Genomic DNA, 27,746 nt, shown 5'->3' with positions numbered 1-27,746 from the left:
GGAAAGCTGGGGGATTACATATTAGGCGAAGCCATTAGCATCAAATGTGAAGAGGAGGGAACACTCAACATAGAGGTAATTTGTGATAAAAGAGGATGCAGGGAAACCAAGCAAGACGTAACTGTTACAGTACATGAAGCCACAAAATGGGTAAAAATCAAACCAAGGAAAAAGAGGACAATTAGATGCCTAGAAACAAGCAGTCACTTAGAGAGATGGGATCCCAGTACAGACCTAGCCCGTACACAAGGGTTGAAGACAAATCTATTTTACCAATGGTTGAAATTTTCGGCTAGGCAGATCAGTGAAAAGCCGTGCATAGCCTGTCACCGGAAGGGTGTGATACCTCAGGCTAAACCCCTACCTGATATCAACAACTGTTATAGGAGCCCCCAACATAACTCAGACCAAGCAGAATGCTATACACAATGTGTTATGAAAATGGCAGTAGGTGATGAAAAATATGCTGCAGACAGTAAACTTTGTCCAATGCCTCTAAGTACAGAAGGAACCGTTCCAGAAAGGGATGATACACCCATTCTGTATAGCTAAACGCTTAGTAGCACAATACATAAGCGATTGGCAGGTAGGGACGACCCAGTCAAAACACCACATACAGTGTATGCAAAAGCAGCAAGAATATAAACCGGCCAAAGCATCATGGAACATTACTGTATGTCACACCCTGCCTGCAGCAGGCATACAGTGTGAACAAATAGTACCGGCCACAGGGGGGTCTGTAATTGGACTGAATCTCACCCATGCTTCATGGGTATCTACTCCAAATTTAGCTAAGGGAACGGTACCCTTAGCTGACATCTTTTGGATATGCGGACAAAAAAGGAAACTCCTGTCATCGCTGTCCCCTAATTGGAAAGGCCTTTGTGCTCCTGTGATGCTCACAGGAGCAATAACAGTAATTGAAATGCCAAATTCAATACAACCCATGCCACAGAAACTTCACAAGAAGAGAGGAATAATGACGTTTAAAACAGACTACAACGTCACAGTAAGAAACGGGATACCAGAAGGGATACCCCGACAATTAGAAGCCATAGACAGTAGCAGAGTTAAAGCAGATGAAGACGCAGATAAATGGGGATGGGCATTGGCTCTGTTCGGGGTTACTCCAAAAGTCCGTTCTAGGTTCCAGGAGGTGCAGTGGATTAAATACTTGTGGTATAATCAACAAAGATATTTGAATTGGACATTGGCAGCTGTAGGAGCCTTAACCGAACAACTGCACGCCACCTCGCTAATGACAATGCAAAATAGATTAGCTATCGAGATGATGATGGCTGATGAACAAGGAGTTTGTATTATGATCAAAGCCACCGAATGTTGCACAGCTATTCCCATGCGTACAGGGGAAGACAGAAATTTGACAGAGCTCTTAATCACACTTGAAGAGATGCAACAGGAACTATTAAGTAACTCCATAGGAGGGAGAAATGAAACTGATGATTCTGGATACATTGTAGGGAATGGAATGAATATTGGCCCACTATTTTCACTGTTTGGGGCTCTAAGGAGAGGGTGGATATCATGGAAAGACGGGTTATACCAGATAGGTGTAGTCTTGGCACTAACAGGGGTGGCGGTCTTGCTGGTAATATGTTGTGGTATTCCCTTGATAAAATTTCTGGTCAATAAATTGATTTCATCCACAGTAGGACAGCTCCCACTGTTAGCCATCCGAGCCCTGGAAGAAAGCACAAACGAAACAGACAGAGAACCAGAATATATGGAAATGGATGAAATACCAATTATCCTCCCCGACAGCCCCCAGCTCCCTAATATTGTGGCGTATACCCCAGATAGGGAGGACTGGGATGGACCGTGCTTGGTGATATTGTAGACGAGGAAGAAGACATGCACGCACATTTACATTCACACACATGCACCCACAAAAATGAGGGATAGGATAGACAATATCTGAAAGAATGACATGGAGCTGTAATAATGAACGTATATGTATATTACTAGGACACAGGAGTATGGCTGAGAGACCAGACTCCCCTGATCAGGGACCTATGCCTGATCTGCCTCTATCAAGTCTGATTGGACTCTCAGAACTGTTTGGAGAAGAGGATATACAGGAGGGATGGTCGAGCCATGATTGGTCGCCACAGCCGCCATCCATCCAGCAGCTAAACCAGTTGGCAACAGAAGGATCTTCATCGTTCCAGCACCTGGCGATGACGGCTTCACAGAATCTGCCTGCAGCAAGAGTCGGCCCAAGGACTCCACCATCACCTGAAGGACCCTTTGGACTCAGGAACACACCCCTTCCGCAGATGCCATGGAGACAGTCACATGTGCCAGTGGCAACGATACCCTCCAGGGGAGGCAGCCAAGGTCGGCCATATGCAGCAACTGCCCGAGTGCATCCTAGACCCAATTCACTGCTAGGACCTGTCCCCAGCTTTCCACCCCCAAGGCAGGAGAGATATTCTGATCAGCCCAGTGCCTCTGGAGGAGGATCAGCAGGGGTGGACCTTAGCCGAACTCACCCACCAGGACAGAGGGGAGCTTTGTACAGGCAGCTAAATGCCCAGAGTGTCCCAACCACTTGCCTGTGCGACATCAACAATACTCCCCCCACACACGAAATGCCTTCCCCCTTGTACTTCCTGTCCCCTGGACTGCACAACCTTAATCTGGTCATGGTCACCCCACTGGACATGGCAATCTTGGTTCGAGAGCTTCGTCTTCCACAAGAGTCTGTTCCAAAAACCTTGCAGCAGCTCCTGCCCCTCACAAATCACATTCCTCATGGGCTATTTGAGGAAATCATGCCACAACTGAGTCAGACAGCTGCATACCTGTTAAGGATACACCGTGACAATGCCAACATCTCTTGCGCTCAGGAGGGCCTCCATACTCAACTGTGTGGTCTTCAGTCTAGTATGGACATGCTAGCCAGCATGATGGAGCATATGGAAAGGGAACAGCTAGGGCTGGCCACCACCACCCTGAATGTGGGCAAGAATTCTCTGGGGGCCCTGTACAACCTGGCCAAGCAGCACAAGGAGCTGGAAAGATCCATCAGAGAACTGCACGACTGTCTGAAAGCCAGAATTCCTGATCCTTCCCCCACTACCCCTGAAAGGCCAACCTCCCCATATTCCCCAACTTCTCCCAAAACTTCAGACGCTGAGTAAATGCTGAGGAGCGCGGACTGACGTAATGGCACTGAAAACGGACGATGACCTTGGTTCTTGAGTTTGAATTACGGACTGGTTTCAGAAATCTGAGTGTAAATAAAAAAACAAAGAAGGATATATGTTAGTAACGAAGGTCGGGTAAATGTCTGTCCTTACCATCATCTGCGTAACACAGATAAAGCTAAATGCATACACATAGATATCACATTGCAAAGTTATAAAAAGGGGACCCTTACACAGTGTGTTTGTAGATTTAGTAGTAAAGATGCACCATAGGGACCCCTTTTTCTTAAATTATAGCATGCCTCAAGAGACATGCATCGCCTAAATTTGGCGTCTGGCCAAAAAGGGCATTAGAAAACAAGCTGAAAAAGAAGAAAAACAAAGTGGAGAATGTTGAGAAATGGCCTATAATGAAAACCATTATATGATTGACTAAGGCAAATGACTTAAGGACGGACATGAAGGGAAACCATTTATGGTGTTTATCATTTAACTAGATATAGCTGCGCAACCTTAGAATAGTTTCTTGATTGATTGACTAAATAGTGGTAACGTAGGGGTTATTTGATGCATTTAAAAAAATAAATGTGTGACGCTTTAACAAAATAATATGTAGAACCAAGTATAATGGGTTGGAGCCTCTGGTTGAGTGAGACAATAGATGCCAGAAGATGATTGGTTGCACTAATGTCAATGTAATGCCTTTACTTTGCCATGATTAAGAGGTTGCTGTAACTTGTTTTATGTGGCCATTTTAAGTGCCTTGAATTACACCAAAACTCAATGTTTGAATGTCACCTTGCGTTGATATAATCCAGCTAATTGATCACCTTGTGCCTTAGTATGTAGGTTCACCTGCACTTCAATATATTTACCGTGTGAAGTATCACTGATATTCATATCCGCACCAGAGTTATCAGTAAGTCGAGTGATGTGTTTTTCTTTTTTTATTATTGCAATGCACAAATGAAGATGTCTTGTCAGTAAACAACCCAAGAGTATAGTTGATGTAATGGGACTCTTTCGAGTCTCAGAGGAGGGACTGCAGAAGAATTTTTAGGTCCTTATTTGAACTGTGATGAACTATCAAGTGTCCTGATCTGAACTGTATGTCCTCTGGCTGAACTAGCAGGTGTTCAACCCAAAAAAAGGGCTCTATTAGTCATTCAGTCTGTCAGGGGCTTTCCAAGGCCTCTTAGGTGCTTTCCCGCAGGCCATGTGCAGGGGCCTCAGGCCAGCTGCACCTGTGGCTGAAGGTCTTTTAAAAAAATCAGTTGTAAATCCTTCACGTTTTAATGGGAGCATTTGTCACATTGAAATAATGGCCTAACACCTGCTTAGGGTTCACTAGAGGACGCTTCCAATAGAAAACCATGTCTTGGGAATGAAATAAATAAAAAAGTCGAAGGAGGAGCGATGCCCGCGGGTCTCCAATAAATAGATGAGCGCGGTTGTCACATATTCAGTCTCTCTAGAGGACTCAGTTTGTATAAGCTCTGTGTCGAAGGCTTAAATAAACTTAAAAACTCTGTGCATTTTATCTTGCTTAAGGCTGAATTATTCTAAAGTGTTGTGTCCTTTTCTAGCATATCACTAAAGACGAACCACGACACAGTCCACTTGGTGCAACAGCTCTCCAAGGTGTGATCACTCCTTTTTAGATGCAGACTAATGAGCAGATCTGATTTGATGCAGGTGCTAGTTTTGGGGATGAAAATTTACAGGGTGATTCCATAATTTATTCCTCAGAATTGAGTGAGTCCATATTTTTTTCCCTCTGCTTGGTCTAAAAAAGTAACCGTTAGTGACAGCCACAATTTTTTTTCCTTGATTTCTTATAGTGTTTCTTAAAGCCAGAAAGTTGCCATTTGAAATGACTTTAGTTTTGTGTCATGTCTGTGATCTGCTTTTTTCTACAAAATTAAACAACTGAATGAACATCCTCCGAGGCCGGTGATTCCATAATTTTTGCCAGGGGTTGTGGCACTGTGCCTGCCGTCTTCCATTTCCTCACTATGTTCCTCACAGTGGAAACTGACAGCTGAAATCTCTGAGATAGCTTTTTGTATCTTTCCTTAGCAGATGCCCGAACCACCTCAACTGGCCCCTTTCAATGCAACGGAGCAGCGACTCTACTCCGAGCTCCCCACAGATGACCAAACGTCTCATCTTATCTCTAAGGGAGATACCAGCCACCCTCCTGAGGAAGCCCAGTTCGGCCGCTTGTACCCACAATCTATTTCCTTCAGTCATGACCCAACCCTTATGACCATAGGTGAGAGTAGGAACGAAGAAGCGTCGCCTTTTCGTCACAACAGTACGGTAGAGCGAATGCAATACTACCCCTGCTGCACCGATTCTCCGGCCAATCTCACACTCCATCATCCCCTCACTCGTGAACAAGACCCTGAGGTACTTGAACTCCTTCACTTGGGGCAAGGCCGTATTCCCTACCTGCAGTTTCCTGCTGAGAACCATGGCCTCAGATTAAGAGGTGCTGATCCTCATCTCAGCTGCTTCACACTTGGCTGCGAACCGATCCAGTGAGTGTTGGAGGTCACCGGCCGATGAAGCCAACAGGACCACATCATCTGCAAAAAGCAATGATGAGACCCTGAGTCCACCAAACCGGAAACCCTCCTCCCCCTGACTACGCCTCGATATCCTGTCCATGAATATCACAAACAGGATTGTTGACAAGGCGCAGCCCTGGTGGAGGCCACCCTCCACCCGAACACAGTTCTCACTTTGTGAGTACAGAGATTAGATGGCACTGAGAAGGGACCCCCTCGCTCCATACTCCCGCAGCACCTCCCACAGTATCTCCCAGGGTATCCGATCATACACCTTCTCCAAGTCCACAAAACACATGTAGACTGGGTGGGCAAACTCCCAGGCACCCTCCAGGATCCTTGTGAGAGTAAAGAGCTGGTCGGTTGTTCCACGACCAGGACGGAGCCCGCATTGTTCCTCTTCAGAGGTTCGACTATTGGCCGAACCCTCCTTTCCATCACCCTGGAATAGACTTTACCAGGGAGGCTGAGTAGTGTGATGCCCCTATTGTTGGCACACACTCTCTGGCCTCCATTTTTAAATATGGGGACCACCACCCCAGTTTGCCACTCCTTAGGCACTGTCCCAGACCTCAGTGCATTCAAAATCAATGTAGAAGAACACTGATTTTGAATTATGACTAGTCATAATTCAAAATCAACTTGAATTGTGACTAGTCATAATTCAAATTGATTTTTTGAGCATGCATTTGGATTGGATTATGCATCTGTAAAACTTAAAGTGGACACGTTAAAGGGCCCCTTTACACATAGTATGAATGTGGCTGAATTGCGCATGAAGCAGGAATCGTATGCAATCATGACATCGGAGTTGCCTCCAATGTCTTGTACACCTGTTGCTGCAACTATTTGCACACAGCAGTGTCTGAAAGACAGAGTGTGCCCTGTGAGAGCTCATTCGATCCCTCTCGTGGCAGGTGTTGACCAAATTCCAGCAGACACACACGAACATCTAACACTGCTCACTTGGCTCTTAGAAAATGTGTAGGCCATTCACGCTGTTAGCACAAAAGTAATCAGTAGACGATCACTGTTGAGCTGGACGTGAAATTTGTCTAAGTGCCCCCACGAGTGTGGCGTTGCAAAACAGCAACATGTGGCGTGCCAGAGTGTCAGCTCCCCCCGCAACACATGCCATGCATGTGAATCACGTGTGTGTTGCGGCCCCCCAACTGCAATACATGCTGATGGGGGGGGGGGGGGTTACTAAATAGCAGTAAAAATAACAAAAAAGAAATGATCACATAACACATACACAGAGTGACAAGTTGGTGTGTGAGCTGTTTATTTTTTAAATCACATTTTCAATTTTTAACTGAAGAACTTATGTAGGTAGTTCAATGGTCAGTGTTTCAAAGCCGAATACCTGGATAAAAAAAAAAACTCACCTATTTATATACTTGTACTATAAATCCCAATATGAAGATTTAAAAAGGTCAATCCCAAAGACTTAAATTCTTAAGAGAGACTTAAGAATTTAAGTCTTTTAAGTCCATGTAATTTTGTCACTTGTACTTTTTAAAATTATCATGTTTAATGTTTCCTTGTAACGTTTTGTGTCATGTTTAACACATCCAATATGCCCTTATAGTTTGTTTTTCGTTAAAATATTTTCATATTAAGAAGAGGTAGATTTTTCAGTAATGCTTCCTTTTCATCCACTGGTCTACCAGAACATTTTTACTTGAATGCCCAAAGACCTTCTTTTGTATTAAAAAAAAAAAAAATAAAAAAATAAAAATCTTTTTATGAAAGGAGGCACATGGAGGTCATTTTGAAAGATGCTAATTTGCTTCTCAAATTGGTTGGGATAATTTCCTTTTCTTCAGTTTTATTTATTCCATTTCACACAAAATGCTAGACATTACACTGTACAAATTAACCCTAAAAGTTCTGGACTTCTTGGATAAACATCAAAGTGTAATAAAATGATTTTCTGGTCGCATAAGGAAGCTGTTGTGATTTGTTGTATTTAATCCATAATGCAGACACAAACCATAACAGAAATGCAATAAATATTGACCAAGTTTGAAGTCCAAAAAACAGGGATCAGTCCAAAACATCAGGTTCTTGTGTGTGGAGTTAGATGGATGCACTGAAAGCAGGGAAGATGACTTAAAAACTGATGACTAAAAACACACACTAACCATTCACACGACAACCCAAGAATAATCCAGCAAAGACGACAGGACTGTGACAAACCTAAATAGTGATTAAAAAAAGGAAACATGTAACAAGCGTGTGATTAAAACGTGAACCAGCTGTGACTGACAACAGGTGAGAGGAACCATGTCTACAAACACACAAGGACAAATCAGAAAGTGAAGACAAACTCCACAGGAACAAGAGTGACTATGATCCAACATACACCATAAATAACAACAATAAAAACAGTGAAAGAGAAACTAAAGCAGAACTCATGAGTGCCTAAAGAATAAAAACAAAAAACAGTGGCTAGAAACAAGAGGAACTCAAGACTGGAAAAAACAAGGAACAAACAAGGAAAAAACAGTCATTGCCACTAAAAGTCTTCAGTGGCAACGACTGAAGAATACAGATACCAAAAAAGTAAAAAAAAAAAAACAAAAACCCGTATGACACGGTGCTCTAGTTATAAAGTGGGACCCTGCCTTTCTACCATTGGGGGTTTTTTGTTGATTTTAACTGATTGACAAATGAATGTGTGCTTCTCTCCTGCAACATCATGGCATTTCAGATTTGTCCTTAATAACAAAGCTTTACTCGGGGGTAAAAATAAGATCAGATTCTTGCAGGAACTATGCTACTCAAAAAATGTTCTTGCTCATGCGCTTGCATCATATTAACTATTAAAGACAGCTCTTTTCTGAGTTTGAGATTCTTAAATTCTGTGCACTTCCTTGAGTGCATGATGTATGATGTTAGACGCATAACATAATTTATAGCAAAACATTTATTTTCAGGTAAAGTGCAAACTTTTTTTGTGGAGAAGTAACATCAGAACAACTTCATCAAACACTGCAATAATCTTTTTTTTTTTTTTCTGAAAATAAGAGGAAATGCAGTGCCACCTGCTGGTGGCACAGAGTAATGCTAGACTAGGTTTTTTAATTGCTTCTAGGCTCCTGCTGATGCTTTTTATTTGAACACACAAACGATATTTGTCCACTGATTTAATATTGAGCAAAGAAACATATGTCAACAATTTCACAAAAACACATCACAGCAGTATTACTCAACAGTTAACATGTGTAGTATGTGTGTATGAACAAAGATTGTCTTTTTTCTAACATTATTTCTTTTAAATCTTTTTTATAGCTATGAAGAGGCAAAATATATGTACAGTCCTTCACAACAAAAAAGCAAAAAAAAAAGCGCCACAAAAACAGAATTTTGTGCAAGAAGGTTTTGATTTATTTTCAAAGTCTGCTTATATCATAAACTAATCTTTATCCCACATTTGAGAAACTACAGTTGTAGTTGGATGTTTACATGCACTCATTATGGCCATGAATGTCATTGTATTTTGGGTTTTTAATGATTTGTTGGATCTGTTCTTTTGTCAGGGTGTCTCACGTTCATCTCTTCTGATCATAAAACATTTTCCAGAAGGCATTTGGTTTGTCAATGTAGGGAAATTTTAGTCTAGCTTTGAAGGTGACGATTTTGGAGCAGGGGCTTCTTTCTTGATCGGAACCCTCTGTGTCCATGACAATGTAAAAGGTGCTTCACTGTGGACAGTGACATTTGTGCTCCAGCAGGTTCCAGTTCATGGCAGGCCTGAGCCTCTGTGGTCCTTGGGTTGTTCCAGAACATCCTAACCTCTCATCCTCTCATCTGAAGGTGACAGTTTGGGTCTTCTTCCAGAACTTGGAAAAGTGGTGACAAATCCAACTAAGTTGTACTGGATGGCCAGTAGATGGCAGTGTTCATGGCAGTGTGAATAGCAATTGCCACACATTCGCTAAAAGTGCTGAATCACTTAAATAGAATTTTCAGTTTTCAAATTGCCTTTTTTTTTTTTTTTTTACAAATGAAACAAATGACATATTTACAAATACAGATTTATTTGTAAAACCCACCACACCTTTCAGTAACTTGTGTGTTATTCCGACCAACCAGTGATGTCAGGAAACTAATTTTCCCATAATGCATTGCGGCATGTGTGTCTGTAAATGATAAAACCTTCAAAATTAGTGCATTACTTTAAAACGAAAACATATAGCTGATATTTTCACTTTCTAAAAGGACAGAGGTGACGTTAATTTCAATAACTTGTCCGGAATTAGTTTGTCTAAAATTTTAACCATAAGTCAAAACTGTCTGCCTGTGCATAATTTTGACCCTGTGCAGATGAACCAAGATCCAAAATAAATGCAAAATTGTGTACCCAATTCTTGTTTTTTTAAAAGTCATTCATGATGTATGTTTTACATTCATTTGACGCTGGCAAAAGAACAGTTCATTCACATCCTTAAAAGCTCATAATTACCATGACATTCATGCCCATGATGAGTGCATGTAAACTTCCTACCATAATTGTAAGTGCAGAAAGTCAGTTTTAATCAGGTAAACATGAATAATTTGTGTGATATCAGAGAGAAAAAGTTTGTTTTTTGAACTGCAGCTCAAAAAGTCCTGTTAGAATATAACCCTGTGCAAAGTGCTAGAACTCTGTTGCATCTTTCAGTTAGGTACCTCATGGTGTCACCTACAGTCTGCTTCTGCGGATAACAGAAATTCTGTTAAACTGATCACGATGTTGGTTTTTCTAATGTCAAAATATGGAAGCACCATAACAGTTTTGCCTGCTGGTAAATAAACCTACTTTACTTTCCATCTATGTGGTTCTCTGCATTGGGGTAGGCTGTAACAGATACTTGGTGATATTTTGGGCGGTGAGGATGGATCGACTGTCTGATTGGCTGCTAACCGGGATCCAGGGCGGTTCTGTAGTTTTTGTGGATGGAGCAACATACTAGGGGATGATCGCTGACATAACTTATGGTGTGTGTGTGTGTACGAGGGCTGTCAATAAAGTATAGGTCCTTTTTATTTTTTTCAAAAACTATATGGATTTCATTCATATGTATTTACGTCAGACATGCTTGAACCCTCGTGCGCATGCGTGAGTTTTTCCACGCGTCGGTGACGTCATTCGCCTGTGAGCACTCCTTGTGGGAGGAGTCGTCCAGCCCCTCGTCGGAATTCCTTTGTCTGAGAAGTTGCTGAGAGACTGGCGCGTTGTTTGATCAAAATTTTTTCTAAACCTGTGAGACACATCGAAGTGGACACGGTTCGAAAAATTAAGCTGGTTTTCAGTGAAAATTTTAACGGCTGATGAGAGATTTTGAGGTGATTCTGTCGCTTTAAGGACTTCCCACGGTGCGAGACGTCGCGCTGCGCTCTCAGCCGCCGTCGTCAGCCTGTTCAAGCTGAAAACCTCCACATTTCAGGCTCTATTGATCCAGGACGTCGTGAGAGAACAGAGAAGTTTCAGAAGAAGTCGGTTTTAGCATTTTATCCGGATATTCCACTGTTAAAGGAGATTTTTTTAATGAAAGACGTGCGGACGGATCCGCGAGTCAGGACGCAGCCGACGCGGTGCGGCGGCACAGGAAAAACACCTCTGTGTTGATAACCATTTGTAAAATCCAGGCGGCTTTTGATGGCTTTCAGTGGAGTGAGTATATGAGGAATTGTTTAACAGGCAGGACATGTTCCAACTTGTCCTTAAGGCTTTCAACAGGTGTTTTTCCTGTGCCGCTGCACTGCGTCGGCTGCGTCCCGACGCGCGGACCCGTCCGCACGTCTTTCATTAAAAAAATCTCCTTTAACAGTGGAATATCCGGATAAAATGCTGAAACCGACTTCTTCTGAAACTTCTCTGTTCTCTCACGACGTCCTGGATCAATACAACCTGAAATGTGGAGGTTTTCAGCTTGAACAGGCTGACGACGGCGGCTGAGAGCGCTGAGCGACGTCTCGCACCGTGGGAAGTCCTTAAAGCGACAGAATCACCTCAAAATCTCTCATCAGTCGTTAAAATTTTCACTGAAAACCAGCTTAATTTTTCGAACCGTGTCCACTTCGATGTGTCTCACAGGTTTAGAAAAAATTCTGATCAAACAAAGCGCCAGTCTCTCAGCAACTTCTCAGACAAAGGAATTCCGACGAGGGGCTGGACGACTCCTCCCACAAGGAATGCTCACAGACGAATGATGTCACCGACAGGCGTGGAAAAACTCACGCATGCGCACGAGGGTTCAAGCATGTCTGACGTAAAAACATATGAATGAAATCCATATAGTTTTTGAAAAAAATAAAAAGGACCGTTAATTTATTGACAGCCCTCGTATTTGTGTGTTAACACTACTGACGGACAGCTGTGTCTGCCTGCTGAACAGTGTGGTGCAAGGGTGCCCTCATGTGACCGTGTCCAGTAGTGCTTTAATCTAGTATTAAGAAAATGTCATTTTGTTAATAAATCGTTAATAAATGCCTTTTTTTTTACAAATGAAAAAAATGACATATTTCAAATACACATTTATTTGTTAAAACCAACACACACGTTACAGTAACTTGTGTGTTGGTTTTAGTGAAGGAGACTCATTTTTCCCATAATGCCTAATGAAGCACAAACCTTCAAAATTTAGCACATTCCTTTCAAAGATATGTCATATGTGTGATTTTTTTTTGTCTCTGTAAAAATGACAGAGGTACCGTTAATATCAATAAACATTTAGTTGTTTATGATTAAAACCATGAGTGAAAAGTGTGTGCCTCATGTCTCCTCCACACTGACCATCTTTCTGCATGTTGAAAGTAAACGTCTTTTTTTTTCTCGTTCTTCCTTTGGGGCAACAGCTGTCTGACTCCGTAACAGCTGTCTGACTCCGTAAGACAGATGCTCTGGCTCGTTGTTTGTTTTTGGGTTTGTGATTGCATGTGATTTTACGCAGAAGCCTCAGTGGTGCTTAAACTTGAAACTGGCTTGTCAGTAACCAACAATACTAAACGTTAGCAGTTAGCTGTAACGTCCGCTGAAATGTTTTGTGGTTTATCTGTTTAGCGTCATAAAAGTTAACTTTTTAGTTAGCGGATTAGCAGTTATTGAAGCTAACTTTTTGGTTAGCTGTGCCCACCACTGGTTTTGGGAATAATAATCACCTTGTTTTTGCACCTTTTTTGGGTTTGATTCAACCTTGTTAAAATGTAACAGAAGCAGAGAGTTTGTTCACATGTAAAGATCAGATTGGCTTCACTTTGTATCAGTCCACTTTTCAGGCTCTCTGCATGTAAAGTGTAGCTTTGAATGGGGCAGGACTTGACTGTTGCTGTAGACTACTATAACATTGACCTCCAAGATGACCAGGATGAGCTTGAACATCAGGATGTTGTATCGCTGCGGATGCTGTCTGTAGATTTTGTCAGTCAGCTACACCAGTCCCACAGAAGAGGGATGGAGGAAAGAAATTAGAACTGATGTAGCAGTCACTGAAACCAATACAGATCCTTGCTCTTCTCCTGTGTCTGCAGACCTGAGAATGGAGCAAAGAGAAGATTGCAAAGAGGAATTAGAATAGAAGAAGCAAAAGGGGAATTTAAAAATTGATTGTCTTGATCAATGCAGGAAAAAGAGCAGCAGAGTTTTATTATTCAAACTATTTGCAGTCATTTCAGCTGTCTGTCACAACCAACAAATCAGAACCCCAAAGTAGGATACTGATGACCCATGTATATCTGGCTTTCTAATATGAAATGGCTGGACACAAGTGCTAGGCTCAGACTCAGAGTGGAATTGTTCAAAAAGGTTTACTGGTAAAACATGCAGGGTTCGGTACACAAAAAAAGGCAGTCCAGAAAAAGCAACAGTAGCGAGTTCATCAGCCAGAGACATGGTCCAAAAAACGAGCAGGTGGTCATGAAAACACAGAGGCAAGCAGGATGAGAAAAACACTATGAACAAGGATGGGCAGTGAAGGCATGGAGCACAACGATCTTGTGGGGAACAGGTGGACAAGGTGAGGTTTAAATACAGGAAGGTGATGAGCCACAAATGGGGAACAAATGTGAGGGAAAGATCCAGGGAATGGGAGTAGAAAGGCAAGGGGACACACCCACCAAGTGATAGACAAGAGAAGTAGAGAGAGAAAAGCCCAAGCAAAAAGACAGACAAGAAAATAATTCCACAGAACGCGATCAGAACCAAACAATCTAAAGCGTCACTCAAAAATAACAACCCGCAATCCCCAAACCCTGACAATATCGAAAGAAGCCGAGGACTTTATTTATGAAACTTAGTGACGAGGAGCTGTGGCAACTCCAAAGAGGTATGAGTGAGGCTGAACCAGGTTCTAGACAGTGGGTGAGTAGCTGGATCCTCGGCACAAGGGAGAGGAAACCTGTATTGATACAGGTTGGGAAACCAAGTTGAGCCTATTCACCAATATGCAGACTTTAGGTAATCTTTTTACAAACACAATTAATCCTTCCTCTTTTAAACTCCTCTTCACTGAAATTGGACTTTAGAGGACCGTGCAAGATGTGGCAATCACTCGGGCTTCGGCAGATCTCATGGTCGAAACAAACAGCCTCAGAGTCACTGGCAAGGACAAAAACTAAACTGTCAGAGATCAAAACCGAGAAAAAAGATCACAGAACGTGGAAACGCTCAATGCTCAAAATGGAGACAATCTGGCACTGGCTGTAGTCTGAGAACTCCTTTTGAAGCTGAGCACAGATTATCAGAATGGCTCCAGCAGTCTAGGACTGCAGGTGCAAGCAGTTGATTAGGCTGAGGAAGACAATAACAGTGTAAAGGAAATGGATAATTCATTTCATTGTGGTGGTGGTGGTGATTTTTTTTTTCCCTGTTAGCTACTTATAATCTGAGGACTGAGCTGCTCTGGTTCCTTGTCTTTTGAGATCAAGAGATGCCTAGGAAATGCTTATAGTGCAGCAGATAAGAGAATATTTAGAGCGGAATCCTGCAAATGGTGATAAAGCATCAAATTCGGCAATTGAAAAACCGATTGGCCACTTGAATTTTCAGTTGGTGTTCAGGTAGGGGTCAATTGAAGAATTACACAGGAGTCAAAATTAAAAGATGCTCCAATCATATTGAAACCTACACATTAGTTGCCTGATCATAAAGATTCCAAAAAGGTATGGTTTGGACAGTCTGTAACTGAATTCTATGGAGTTATGGGATAAAAACAGCAAGAATGGTGAAGTTCAGTGTCGGTTTGTACAGGGGTCAAAAGTTAAAGCTGCTCCAATTTTGGTAAAAAGTGATGCAAATTATTAGTTGAGTTAACACGGTTTTAAAAAGGAATAGTTTGGACCATGTATCATCCTTACTTATCACGTTACGGGGTAACATATGTCACATGTCATAGAATCCAATAGACATAGACCTTGTTTGATCTTTACTTTGGAGACCAAGCATTCAGCACTGTCAACACTATTCCATTTATTAATCCTATTAGCTCAACCAATAATCTGCAAATATTAACAACAAATGAACAAATAAAATGAAGCACACAAAACACGAAATATGTTGGTTTCATTCTGTCTGCAGTTTCATAAATAGAAGTCAAAGAAAATGTCAGGATCACCCCCCCCCCCGCGACCACGAACACCACATTTTTCGTATCATCCAAACTTTTCTGATTTGGAGTTATAAAAAAAAAAAAAAAAGCAACTCCCCCCAACAATTAAAAAAATATATGGGCTATAGAGCTGTATATAGAAAATCTTTTTAAGCTGTGTTATCTTTATTCATTCATTTTGAAGGTCAAATATGTTTTGTGGCTCCAGAAGAATTTTATTTGTGGAAGACATGGACAAATATGTCTCTTTGACAGTTAAGGTTGTAGACCAGAGGCAATTTTAGACTTCCAGTTTTAGGAGTGCTTAGCACATTTTTAAAAATTTGAAAATCTAGATGTCCAGAAATACAATTTCCCATGATTTCAGAGTGAAAACATTGCTTGTAAAAGCTGCATTCATTGTCAAAATGACAAAAAAAAAAACCAAAAAAAAAAAAAAACGCATATTAGCAATGGATAACGGCCCATACATAAAATTCCTGCATTCTGGTGCAGTTTATATAACAAATAATTTAATCTCCTAATGTGGTGAGGGCAAATAGTAATTGCAGCTTAGGAGCAGGTCTGAAATATTCAGAGGCTGAGTAAAGTATATTATCCTTGTTTTTATATTAGTCTTATGAGCCTATAGTTATTGAAGATGGTTTTATTTCATCTTAACAGATTATTATGTCATAGTACTTAGTACAGAACACTCACCCTGGTATCACTTTTCATTACATTTAGACAGTTGTAGGCATTACTTAGACTGTGTTTTAGTTTTGGCTATTCATTCATTTATTCTACAAACTGATTGATGTCTCGGTTTTTCTGGCAGCACTAACATCCACGTTGTAAGTCATAAAAATACAGTAGTTGCAGTTGTTCTGATCAGTGAGGTTTAGTGCCGTGTGCAGGAGGACCTGGTTTAGCACAGCTACAGCAGCACTCCACTATAAGGCTGGATGGAGAACACAGATGGTACACTGCACATAAATGGGTTCAGGATAAGAAATATATGAATATTAATTATTTACTGAATTAACAGCAAAGCATAGAAAGAACAGACAAGATCTAATGAAGTCCTTAAAAGTAAGAAAAATAAAAATGTGTGACTTAAAAGTCAGAATTCATACCAAAACACCAGTAACACAAGTAAGACACCTCCACAGTCTGATACACATATTCAATTTACCCCGAGCTTCACTTTCCATCCTTTGCTATTCTCAATGTCCATATCTACTATCACATAAGGTCTGTAGAGTGCACAAACCTCACCTGAAGCTTTTTTTGCTTTTGAAAAAAATGCTCTGATATCCATCACTGCACTGCAGGCTTGGTTTGTCACTTACTACCAACAAATAAAAATACAAAATGAGTTTTATGATTTATGCCTTTTTAGCAGGAATTTAAATTATTCACTTATTATCATGCTGTGCATTAAACTTTGCAGTAAAGTTTACTGTCTTAGTTCTTAAATGCTTAGTTAAGGACCTTAACTAAGCATTTAAGGTCAGATCTGTGTACATGTTATTTGATGTAGGAGAGGGATTTGTTCATGGAAGCTATACAGATTGAAGGGCAGCACCATTTAGTAGCTGACAAGAGGATTTAGTTGAAAAAGACAACACTGAATCAATCTTACATTTGACCACGCACAGCGTGCACTAATTTGTAGAGCAATATACTGTGTTTTGTGATAGGTAGCCAGGTGAGTAAAATAAACACTTTTCAGAAAGTTGCACTTGCTCTTCACATTCAGAGACATAAACTGTGAATAAATACCTCACAAATGTGACAGTCGCCTGGCAATCACTTGACAGCGCGGTGGGCGAGGTTACCACCAGCACTCACAGGACAGCAGCTCTGCTAAATGAGCACCACCCGCAGCAGCACCACGCGACACAAACCATTTGCCCAAGAAGGAGAGATGATCAAATTACTGTGTTCTTGTAATACATATTTGGCATAATGCTTGAAATAGGTTGTTTAGAAAAATTATATAATTTTTTTATATATACACACACTCAACAAAAATATAAACGCAACACTTTTGGTTTTGCTCCCATTTTGTATGAGATGAACTCAAAGATCTAAAACTTTTTCCACATACACAATATCACCATTTCCCTCAAATATTGTTCACAAACCAGTCTAAATCTGTGATAGTGAGCACTTCTCCTTTGCTGAGATAATCCATCCCACCTCACAGGTGTGCCATATCAAGATGCTGATTAGACACCATGATTAGTGCACAGGTGTGCCTTAGACTGCCCACAATAAAAGGCCACTCTGAAAGGTGCAGTTTTATCACACAGCACAATGCCACAGATGTCGCAAGATTTGAGGGAGCGTGCAATTGGCATTCTGACAGCCGGAATGTCAACCAGAGCTGTTGCTCGTGTATTGATTGTTCATTTCTCTACCATAAGCCGTCTCCAAAGGCGTTTCAGAGAATTTGGCAGTACATCCAACCAGCCTCACAACCGCAGACCACGTGTAACCACACCAGCCCAGGACCTCCACATCCAGCATGTTCACCTCCAAGATCGTCTGAAACCAGCCACTCGGACAGCTGCTGAAACAATCGGTTTGCATAATCAAAGAATTTCTGCACAAACTGTCAGAAACCGTCTCAGGGAAGCTCATCTGCATGCTCGTCTTCCTCATCGGGGTCTCGACCTGACTCCAGTTCGTCGTCGTAACCGACTTGAGTGGGCAAATGCTCACATTCGCTGGCGTTTGGCACGTTGGAGAGGTGTTCTCTTCACGGATGAATCCTGGTTCACACTGTTCAGGGCAGATGGCAGACAGCGTGTGTGGCGTCGTGTGGGTGAGCGGTTTTCTGATGTCAATGTTGTGGATCGAGTGGCCCATGGTGGCGGTGGGGTTATGGTATGGGCAGGCGTCTGTTATGGACGAAGAACACAGGTGCATTTTACTGATGGCATTTTGAATGTACAGAGATACCGTGACGAGATCCTGAGGCCCATTGTTGTGCCATCCATCCAAGAACATCACCTCATGTTGCAGCAGGATAATGCACGTGTTGCATGGATCTGTACACAATTCTTGGAAGCTGAAAATGTCCCAGTTCTTGCATGGCCGGCATACTAACCGGACATGTCACCCATTGAGCATGTTTGGGATGCTCTGGACCGGCGTATACGACAGCGTGTACCAGTTCCTGCCAATATCCAGCAACTTCGCACAACCATTTAAGAGGAGTGGACCAACATTCCACAGGCCACAATTGACAACCTGATCAACTCTATGCGAGGGAGATGTGTTGCACTGCATGAGGCAAATGGTGGTCACACCAGATACTGACTGGTATCCCCCCCAATAAAACAAAACTGCACCTTTCAGAGTGGCCTTTTATTGTGGGCAGTCTAAGGCACACCTGTGCACTAATCATGGTGTCTAATCAGCATCTTGATATGGCACACCTGTGAGGTGGGATGGATTATCTCAGCAAAGGAGAAGTGCTCACTATCACAGATTTAGACTGGTTTGTGAACAATATTTGAGGGAAATGGTGATATTGTGTATGTGGAAAAAGTTTTAGATCTTTGAGTTCATCTCATACAAAATGGGAGCAAAACCAAAAGTGTTGCGTTTATATTTTTGTTGAGTGTACGTGGTCTATTAGAAAAGAAACCGACCTTTTTATTTTTTTCAAAAACTATATGGATTTGAATCACATGCGATTACATCAGACAAGCTTGAGCTCCGTGTTGATAACCATTCGTAAAATTCAGGCAGCTTTCGATGGTTTTCAGTCGAGTGAGTATCCGAGAAACTGTTTAACAGCTGGGCATGTTCAAACTTGTCCCGTAACGCTTCCAACGGAGGTGTTTCTCTGTGGCGCTGGGCCATGAGCGGCTGCCTGCCGACGCGCGAATCCATCCGCACGTCTTTCATTACAAAATCTCCTTTAACAGTGGAATGTCCGGATAAACTGCTGATCCCGACCTCTTCTGAAACTTCTCTGTTCTCTCACGACGTCCTGGGTCAACAGAGGCTTAAATTTGGAAGTTTTCAGCTCGAAACAGGCTGACGACGGCAGCTTGGAGCGCGGCACGCCCTCCGGCTCCATGGGTTATCCTTAAAGCGACATTAACACTCCATAATCTCTCATCAGCCCTTAAAATTTTCACCGAAAACCAGCTGAGTTTCTCGAATGGTGTCCACTCGGATGTACCTTACAGTTTCTGAAAAAATTTTGATCAAGCAAAGCGGCAGTCTCTGAGCCATTCCTAAACGATGAAAAAATAGACGGGAGGGGTGGACCACTCCTCACTCAAAACCTGCCCACAGGTGAATGACGCAACCGACAGGCGTGAAAAAACTCTTGCATGCCCACGAGAGTTCAAGCTTGTCTGATGTAATCGCACGTGATTCAAATCCATATAGTTTTTGAAAAAAATAATAAGGTCGGATACTTTTCTAATAGACCTCGTATATATAAAAATAGGCTAAATCCGCCCCCGTTGCAGACCCCTGGTCTAGACAAGCATGTGTCACACATTCTGAAAGCTGGGATTGATTTGAACATTTTGATGATCCACATGGGCATTTTACTTCAAAATGTACCTTAAAATGGAAATGACTGAAAATATGGTAAAATCAAGAAAATACCCAGAGGGATAACTGCAGGAACATCTCCACATCTCAGACATTTGTTATGGAAGTCCAGTGTACCCAAGACACTGACAGAGGGGTGTGTGTGAGTGTGTGTTCTTGCACCTTTATTCCCTTGTGTGTGTGTCTCTCTGCTCGTCACAGCATACGCAGCTCCACACAGTGTTAGTTATGATATAATATGGGAATATATGGCACCGGTTTTTAACATGATCGAACTACTGTGATTAATCTGAAGTCACCAACACACACATTCATCACACAGACACTCCACACACACTGCAATATGGTATACGTTTCTTGATGATCCTGACTGCAGTGTGGTTGGCTTGACAGAATACATAAGGGATTTCCAAAGTATGTCAGTGTTCATAAAAGAGGAAAAAAATATGTTTTGAACATTTTGAAAATCCTGTCATGGTTGAAACAAGATCATTACCCAATGATGGAACATCTTGCTTTATCAGACACCCTTCTTCTATGGTTTTCTAAGGTGCATAGTGGTGCACCTTAGAAAAAAGCCCTGGTAAGATCTTTTAAAACATAACCTTCCAGGATGTGTATCTGTGAATGTGAGAACGAGCTGCTTCTTTTATCTCAGGCACATCTGCTTGCTCTATGAGTTTGGACATGATGATTTAGTTTTGCCAAAAGAGGTTTGCACTTATTTTTTAAAATCACCTCCAATCGAGGTCCCAATTTGTGTCTCAGTTCTAGGGGGAGTTTTGTAAATTGCTTGGCTCTACTGTGACTCTCACTTTTGGTTTCCATCCTCAATCTAATGGACAAACGGAGCGAGTTAATGAAGAACTTGAGAAGGGGTTGCAGATCCTCACCTCACAACATCCAGCCTCCTGGGTCGACAAGCTGGTTTGGATAGAACTAGCACACAGCAGTTTACCCTGTGCATCTACTGGTTTCTCTCCCTTCCATGCATGGCTCTCACCCCTCATTATTCCCTGCCTCTGCCACAGATTCAACGGGTCCGTCGGCATTGGCTCTGATGCAGCGATGCAAAAAGGACTTGGAAGTGGGCTCGTCAGGGACCTCTCAAGTCCTTTGCAGTGTATAAGGCTAGGCCAACCATAGAAGAATACCCGCTCCCGCTTATGAAACATGGGAAGAGGGGTCTGGCTTTCCATACAGGACCTGCCACTTTGTGGGATTGGCAAGAAGCTCGCTCCCAGGTTTGTTGGCCCATTTCCTTCTTCTAAAGTCATTAATCCTGTTTCCATCCTTCTCAAGCTGTCCAGAGCCATGTGGATCCATCTGACGTACCACATCAAGCCGGTCTCCTCCAGCTCACTGTAGCCAAAAATGTGTAAGAATGAGAGACAGATGTCTGTCTGAGTAGTTCCCATGCAGGAGTCAAGGTGATTCTGTAGTGTCGAGGATGCAACAGCACACAGCAGCAGTGCCTGCTCCCAGACCCTGACAATGACCTTTTTGAACAATTTAACTTAAATCTTCATTTGGTAATTGTTAAAAAATAATAAAACAGAACAAACAACTTTTATAAAAAAAATAAATAAAACAGAACAAACAATTTTTATGAGGGCAAATCAAAATTATTTTGGGTAAGTAATTCTCTGATCCACTTGCCTGACTGGTTAAGTGAAAACCAAACTTAACATTGACCCCTGTTCAGACTGGACTTGTTTTAACCTGCAACATGCAGGTCAGCATCACACATTCCCACCCTCATTCACCAATATCTTCTTAAGAATCTCCCTAAGAAGGTTCCTAAAGGCCCCCAGACACTTGCACGACTTTGATTCATGCACCCATATGCAGTGTGTTGTACTGGTGAGTATCTCACAGTGAACTGGTGTAAACTGAACTTCAGATGTACGCTGCCGCGTGCAAGTGTGCAAAGGGAATTTGAAATATTAAAAAAAAAATCTCTCACGCATCAAAGTCATGCAACAAATGTGAAATAGATGTGAATGTTGCATGATCTACTCACCAACACTACTTGATGATAAGAGTTGATGCACGTTGATGCTTGATGGTGCGTGAGCTAGCGCGCGCAGTTCGTCAAGTCAAGTAAAGAAGTGAACAGTGTGAGTGGTTGCGTCAGTGCACTGTATCAGAGTGCAGCTCCTCTGAACGATTATAACGAGATGTGAAATCTATCACAAACACACTTTTACAGCTGCATACAAGAAGGAAAGAACATGCAACTGTTTTACCAAACCATTACAATATAAACATGACAAATAATTACCTTTTTAGACAGCTCCACCTCATTCAGTGTGCACGCAAAAAAGCTCCAGCTGGAACAGTCTGCTGTGATTCCAGAAGCGATTAGAGGCGTTTTCAACAGCCAAGTTGAAGAGAAAATGATTAATCTGCTACAAAATAATTATTTTATATATACGCAGTGTCCAGCGCACAATGCGTGGCAGCCAGCGGGACAAAGTACTGTGTCCAACAGCAGGTTGGATAAGAAAACTCGCAGAATTATTCACAGCTATGTTCTTAAATTGATGAATCCCATCTCCTCATAAACTGAAAGTGCGTGTCTGCTGAGCATACAACCATACGATTAGCATAAATAACAGCCCATCTATCCCCATAAAAGGGCATGAGACTGCATAGCACGGCCATGCGCAAATCTCAAAGAGGAAACAAAATGGCAAAAGCAAAAAACAAATCAGTTTCATTGCAGCAGGCAAAGGGAAAAAAAAAATCTTTGGCAGTTTAGAGGTGGAGGTACTGCTGCAGGAAATCAGTCACAGGAAGAAAATTCTAGCCTCAGTGAAGGTTACACTGTAAAAACTGATGTTCACCAGCTGCCTTGAAGATTCAACTGAACTCACCTTAAAGATAAGCTTCGTTTCAACTTACAATTACTGAAGACAATGGACCGCTTTAAGTTCAGATTTTGAAAACATATAAATTGAGTCCAATATCCTAAACCTGCCATTACAAGTGGAGTAAATGAGAAGAAATAGGTTCACTTAACTTAATGGAGCTATCATTTGTTACACTCACTAATCAATCATCTTCAACTGATTTTCTGGGATCGGGTCACGGGGGCAACAGCTCCAGCAGGGGACCCCAGACTTCCCTTTCCCCTGCCACATTGACCACCTCTGACTGGGGGATCCCGAGGCGTTCCAAGGCCAGTCCTGGGTCTTCCTCGGGGTCTCCTCCCAGATGGACGTACCTGGAACACCTCCCTAGGGAGGCACCCAGGACGCATCCTTACCAGATGCCTGAACCACCTCAAGCTGACTCCTTTCAAGGCGAACATTTAATTTATTTTAGAATAAAAAATACTCTGTAAATTACCAAAACATAACATATAATAATATATATAATGGGCTGAGATATCACGGGAATATCACTGCAATATCGTATTTTAATGAACTTCACATAAGCAGACAACACAATCAACATGACATGTCGGCACTGAAATGTGCATGAGTACTCCTGAGAGTTCAATCCAGGATAGGCTCTAAATCCTGAATAGGAAAACATTCATGAATGCCACAATCTTTGTAAAAACTTCATAGGCAGGACTTAGGAACAAATTTGTTCTTAAGAACGGTTGGTGAATGAGGCCGATTGTGGCAATGTAAGTTACATGATTTTGCAACACAGCTGCACAAGTTCTATATCTGACTCAAATTCTAAGCAACTTTTTTCTTTCACCTTTTCTTTTACTTCTCTTTGTCCCCCAAATCAACAAATATTTTTGACAGCTATCAAACTCTTTGAGAATGAAGTTAAATTGAATAGAATTTTCCTGCCATCTGTTTTGGAGAAGCAGTTGAAGATGATCGTACGACTGTGTGTTTGAATATAATTTTATTTTTGAACATGTTTCATGTTTGTCACATGAAAACTTTTGTTTACAGTTTGATACACACTACTGCATTTAAATTGTACACAGACTTTTTTTTTTCCTGACTTTGAAACATGCTCAGTACCTCTGTCTATGTTGAGTCGATGCCAAGTCCTGCTCTGTGAAGGTCCCGCTCCATGTTAGTCCTGTCCTTGACTCCTCTTTCGCGCCCAGATCACAGGCTGATGGACTATGTCCCAGGACTGGGTTACTGGAGGTTAGACAGTAGTGGGGTTTCACTGGTGACACAAACAGTGAGCTGTAGTGTGGGTCAAATGGTTTCCCATACATGTCGTGCACTCCTGGACATGAGCAGGGGGAGCCCTGGGTGCCTATAACGGCACCTAGTGAGTAATGGCGATGGTGAGAAGAATGCCAGGTCTCTGGACATGGTTGCTGAAGATGGCTGTAGAGTGAGACAGAGGAGTATGGATCTCCATGGAAAGAAGGCTCTGTGTGGAGAGCTGACAGGTTGGAGGAGGCAGCTGCTGACTGGTAAGAGCTGTTCCAGAAAGATGAAGGCAAACTTCTTTGATTCATAGGGAACGACCCATCTGCAATAATTGTTTTCGATATTAGTTTCACCAAGACAAAAGACAGCATTTTGCTATTAAATCTAACAACATGATCTCTCAATGTGGACAAATAAACCATATAACCCAGATGTGCCCTGACCGTTGGGTTTTCAAAAACGGTAGTAAAATTGAATGAAATGTCATACTATATTCGAATGAGTGTATTAGTCATATTTAAGTTTGTGAGCATTATGATAGATAGATAGATAGATAGATAGATAGATAGATAGATAGATAGATAGATAGATAGATAGATAGATAGATAGATAGATAGATAGATAGATAGATAGATAGATAATTTTCATGATTTTCCTTTATAAATCATTGGTTGTTTGGATCAGCAATTTCAGTTAAATAGCAGTTATACAGCAGACAAACACATTTGAGAAGTGAAATGAATTTCATTGGATTTACAGAAAGTGTGCAATAATTATTTAAACAAAATTAGGCAGGTGCATAAATTTGGGCAACCCAACAGAAAGAATACATCAATATTTAGTAGATCCTCCTTTTGCAGAAATAACAGCCTCTAAACACTTCTTATAGCTTCCAATGGGAGTCTGTATTCTGGGTGAAGGTATTTTGGATCATTCTTCTTTACAAAACATCTCAGGGTTGTTGGTTTCTCAGCATGGACAGCCCGCTTAAAATCACACCACAGATTTTCAATAATATTCAGGTCTGGAAACTGAGATGGCCATTCCAGAACGTTGTACTTGTTCCTCTGCATAAATGTCTTAGTAGATTTTGAGCAGTGATTAGGGTTGTTGTCTTGTTGAAAGATCCAGCCCGGTGCAACATCAACTGTGTCACTGATTCTTAAAGACATTACATATTTTGTTATTAATAATTATTAAGCCATCTATTTATGTTCTTACCAATGAGTAGCTAATAAAAAAGAAAGCTTTGTAAATGTTTTACAAGTAGTTACTTAAGCATTTACTTACACATTACAAATGCTTTATAGCATGCAGTTAATATAAAGTGTTACCAAAAAAACAACTAAAAATCACATGTACATAAGTATTCACAGCCTTTGCCATGAAGCTTAAAATTGAGCCCAGGTGCATCCAGTTTCTACTGATCTTGAGCTGTTTCTGCAGCTTAATTGGAGTCCACCTGGGGTAAATTCAGTTGATTGGACATGATTTGGAAAGACACACACCTGTCTACATATAAGGTTCCACAATTGACAGAGCATGTCAGAGCACAAACCAAGCATGAAGTCAAAGGAACTGTCTGTAGACCTCTGAGGCAGGATTGTCTCAAGGCACAAATCTGGGGAAGGGTACAGAAACATTTCTGCTGCTTGAAGGTCCCAATGAGCACAGTGGCCTCCATCATCTGTAAATGGAAGAAGGTTGGATCCGCCAGGACTCTTCCAAAATCTGGCTGCCTGTCTAAACTGAGCAAGAACCCAGTGGTCACTCTGTCAGACCTCCAGCATTCCATCTCTGCAGCAATCCACTAATCAGGCCTGTGTGGTAGAGTGGCCTGATGGAAGTCACAGCAGCCCACCTGAAGTTTGCCAAAAAGCACCTGAAGGATTCTCAGTCCATAAGGCACAAAATTCTCTGGTCTGATGAGACAATGATTGAACTCTTTGGTGTGAATGCCAGGCGTCATGTTTGGTGGTTTGGCTGTGGGGATGTTATTCAGCGGCAGGAACTGGGAGACTAGTAAGGATTGAGGGAAAGATGAATGCAGCAATGCACAGTGACATCCTGGATGAAAACCTGCTCCAGAGTGCTCTTGACCTCAGACTGGGGTGGCGGTTCATCTTTCAGCAGGACGATGACCCTAAACACACAGGAGTGTCTTCAGGACAACTCTGTGAATGTCCTTGAGTGGCCCAGCCAGAGCCCAGACCTGAATCTGACCGAACATCTCTGGAGAGATCTGAAAAATGGCTGTGGACCAGCGCTCCCCATCCAACCTGATGGAGCTGCAAAGAGTGGTGCTGCAAAAAGCTTGTGGCATCATATTCAAGAAGATTTGAGGCTGTAATTGCTGCCAAAGGTGCATTAACAAAGTATTGAGCAAAGGGTGTGAATACTTATGTACACATGACTTTTTTAGTTTTTTATTTTTAATAAATTTGCAAAAATAAAAAAAGAAGCTTTTTTCATGTTGTCATTATGGGGTGTTGTGAGTTGAATTTTGAGGGGAAAAATTATTTTACTTCATTTTGGAATAAGGCTGTAACATAACAAAATGTGGAAAATGTGAAGTGCTATGAATACTTTCCGGATGCACTGTAGTTCTTCTGCAGTGTTACTGCACTGAAAAAGATTATAGTTTTGTCCCACTATTCAAGTACAGTAATCAGCTGTAGTTGCTCGGCTAATTTTGTCAGAAATACAGGAATGGGGAGGTTTGCCCATCATTCAAGCTACTACCGCCTCTGCCTGTATCCATCCCCCTAAAACGCATTTAATGGATTTTAAAGTGGACCTTTACTCTTGGGGGGTGGCATACTGACCCCTCCCCTCTGGCTATTCGCCCACACAGAAATATGCTCTTAGAGGACAACAGGTATGATGAGAAGAAAAGCTCAGTATGATCTGATTGTTAAGAAGGATACATCACACACATAATCCTTTACAACCAGACGGTGTATATCTAAAGAAAAGGAAAGCGTAAACTTGCCTTGACACTTGCACAAATTTGAACCGCACACTGGTAAGCAATCTGCTGTGTCAGAGAGTAAACTCACTGTACTGTGCGCGGCTTCGTGCAAGTGCGCAAAGAAAATTTTGAAATGTTCAAAATCTCTGGCACACATTAATTATGTGAACTTCACATGAACATTGCGCAATTAGAAAACACTGAATGTCAGTGTGTCATTTTGTCAGCACAGCTCATCTGAATGATTATGACGAGATGTTAAATCTATAAGAAATATCATTTTACAGATACTCATAAGAAGGAATGAAAATGCAACTGTTTTACCAAGCCATTACAATATAAACATTACAAATGATCTTTTTCAGACGATTCCAAATGTGTTCGACGTCATGAAGAGCACGAGAGAGAGAGAGAGTGAGAAAAGCTGCAGCTGTAGAAAATTCCTCCGTGATTCTGGAAGTGATTACAGGTGAAACTCTGACAGCAAATGATTAATCCTTTACAAAATAATTATTTTATTTAACAGAGCATCCAGTGGCACAAAGCGCAGCGTTCAGCAGAACACAGCGGGTCACACTGGCACGACAAATTGCATGGCAGTGTGGGGGTTAAATATGTGCAAGTGTCAAAGTGCCTTAAATAAGCTTTTAAAAGTTGCTGCTTCAGAACTGTGCTATTAAACAGAGAGAATGACATGTCCTTTTGGTTGATGTAACTAAAACAGATGTTTG

At 41.7% G+C, this 27,746-nt stretch overlaps 1 protein-coding gene across 1 annotated transcript in view; it reads right to left on the bottom strand.

Moving 5' to 3' along the window:
• Window positions 1–13,129: 13,129 nt before the first annotated feature.
• LOC117503090 (transcription cofactor vestigial-like protein 2) overlaps window positions 13,130–27,746 on the bottom strand; it is an 18,798-nt gene continuing 4,181 nt past the window's right edge. Inside the window, exons 3-4 of the mRNA XM_034162262.1 lie at window positions 23,898–24,366; window positions 13,130–13,263 (exon numbers count right to left, since the gene is read on the bottom strand). Of these exons, the coding sequence (XP_034018153.1) occupies window positions 13,161–13,263; window positions 23,898–24,366 (572 nt within the window). The 3' untranslated portion in view covers window positions 13,130–13,160. The remainder of the gene's footprint in view (window positions 13,264–23,897; window positions 24,367–27,746) is intronic.

Source organism: Thalassophryne amazonica, chromosome 21 (genome assembly GCF_902500255.1).
Source record: "Thalassophryne amazonica chromosome 21, fThaAma1.1, whole genome shotgun sequence".
NCBI classification, from domain to species: Eukaryota; Metazoa; Chordata; class Actinopteri; order Batrachoidiformes; family Batrachoididae; genus Thalassophryne; species Thalassophryne amazonica.
Note: the sequence above shows the minus strand (reverse complement) of the source record. Positions and strands in the feature narration are given on the sequence as shown.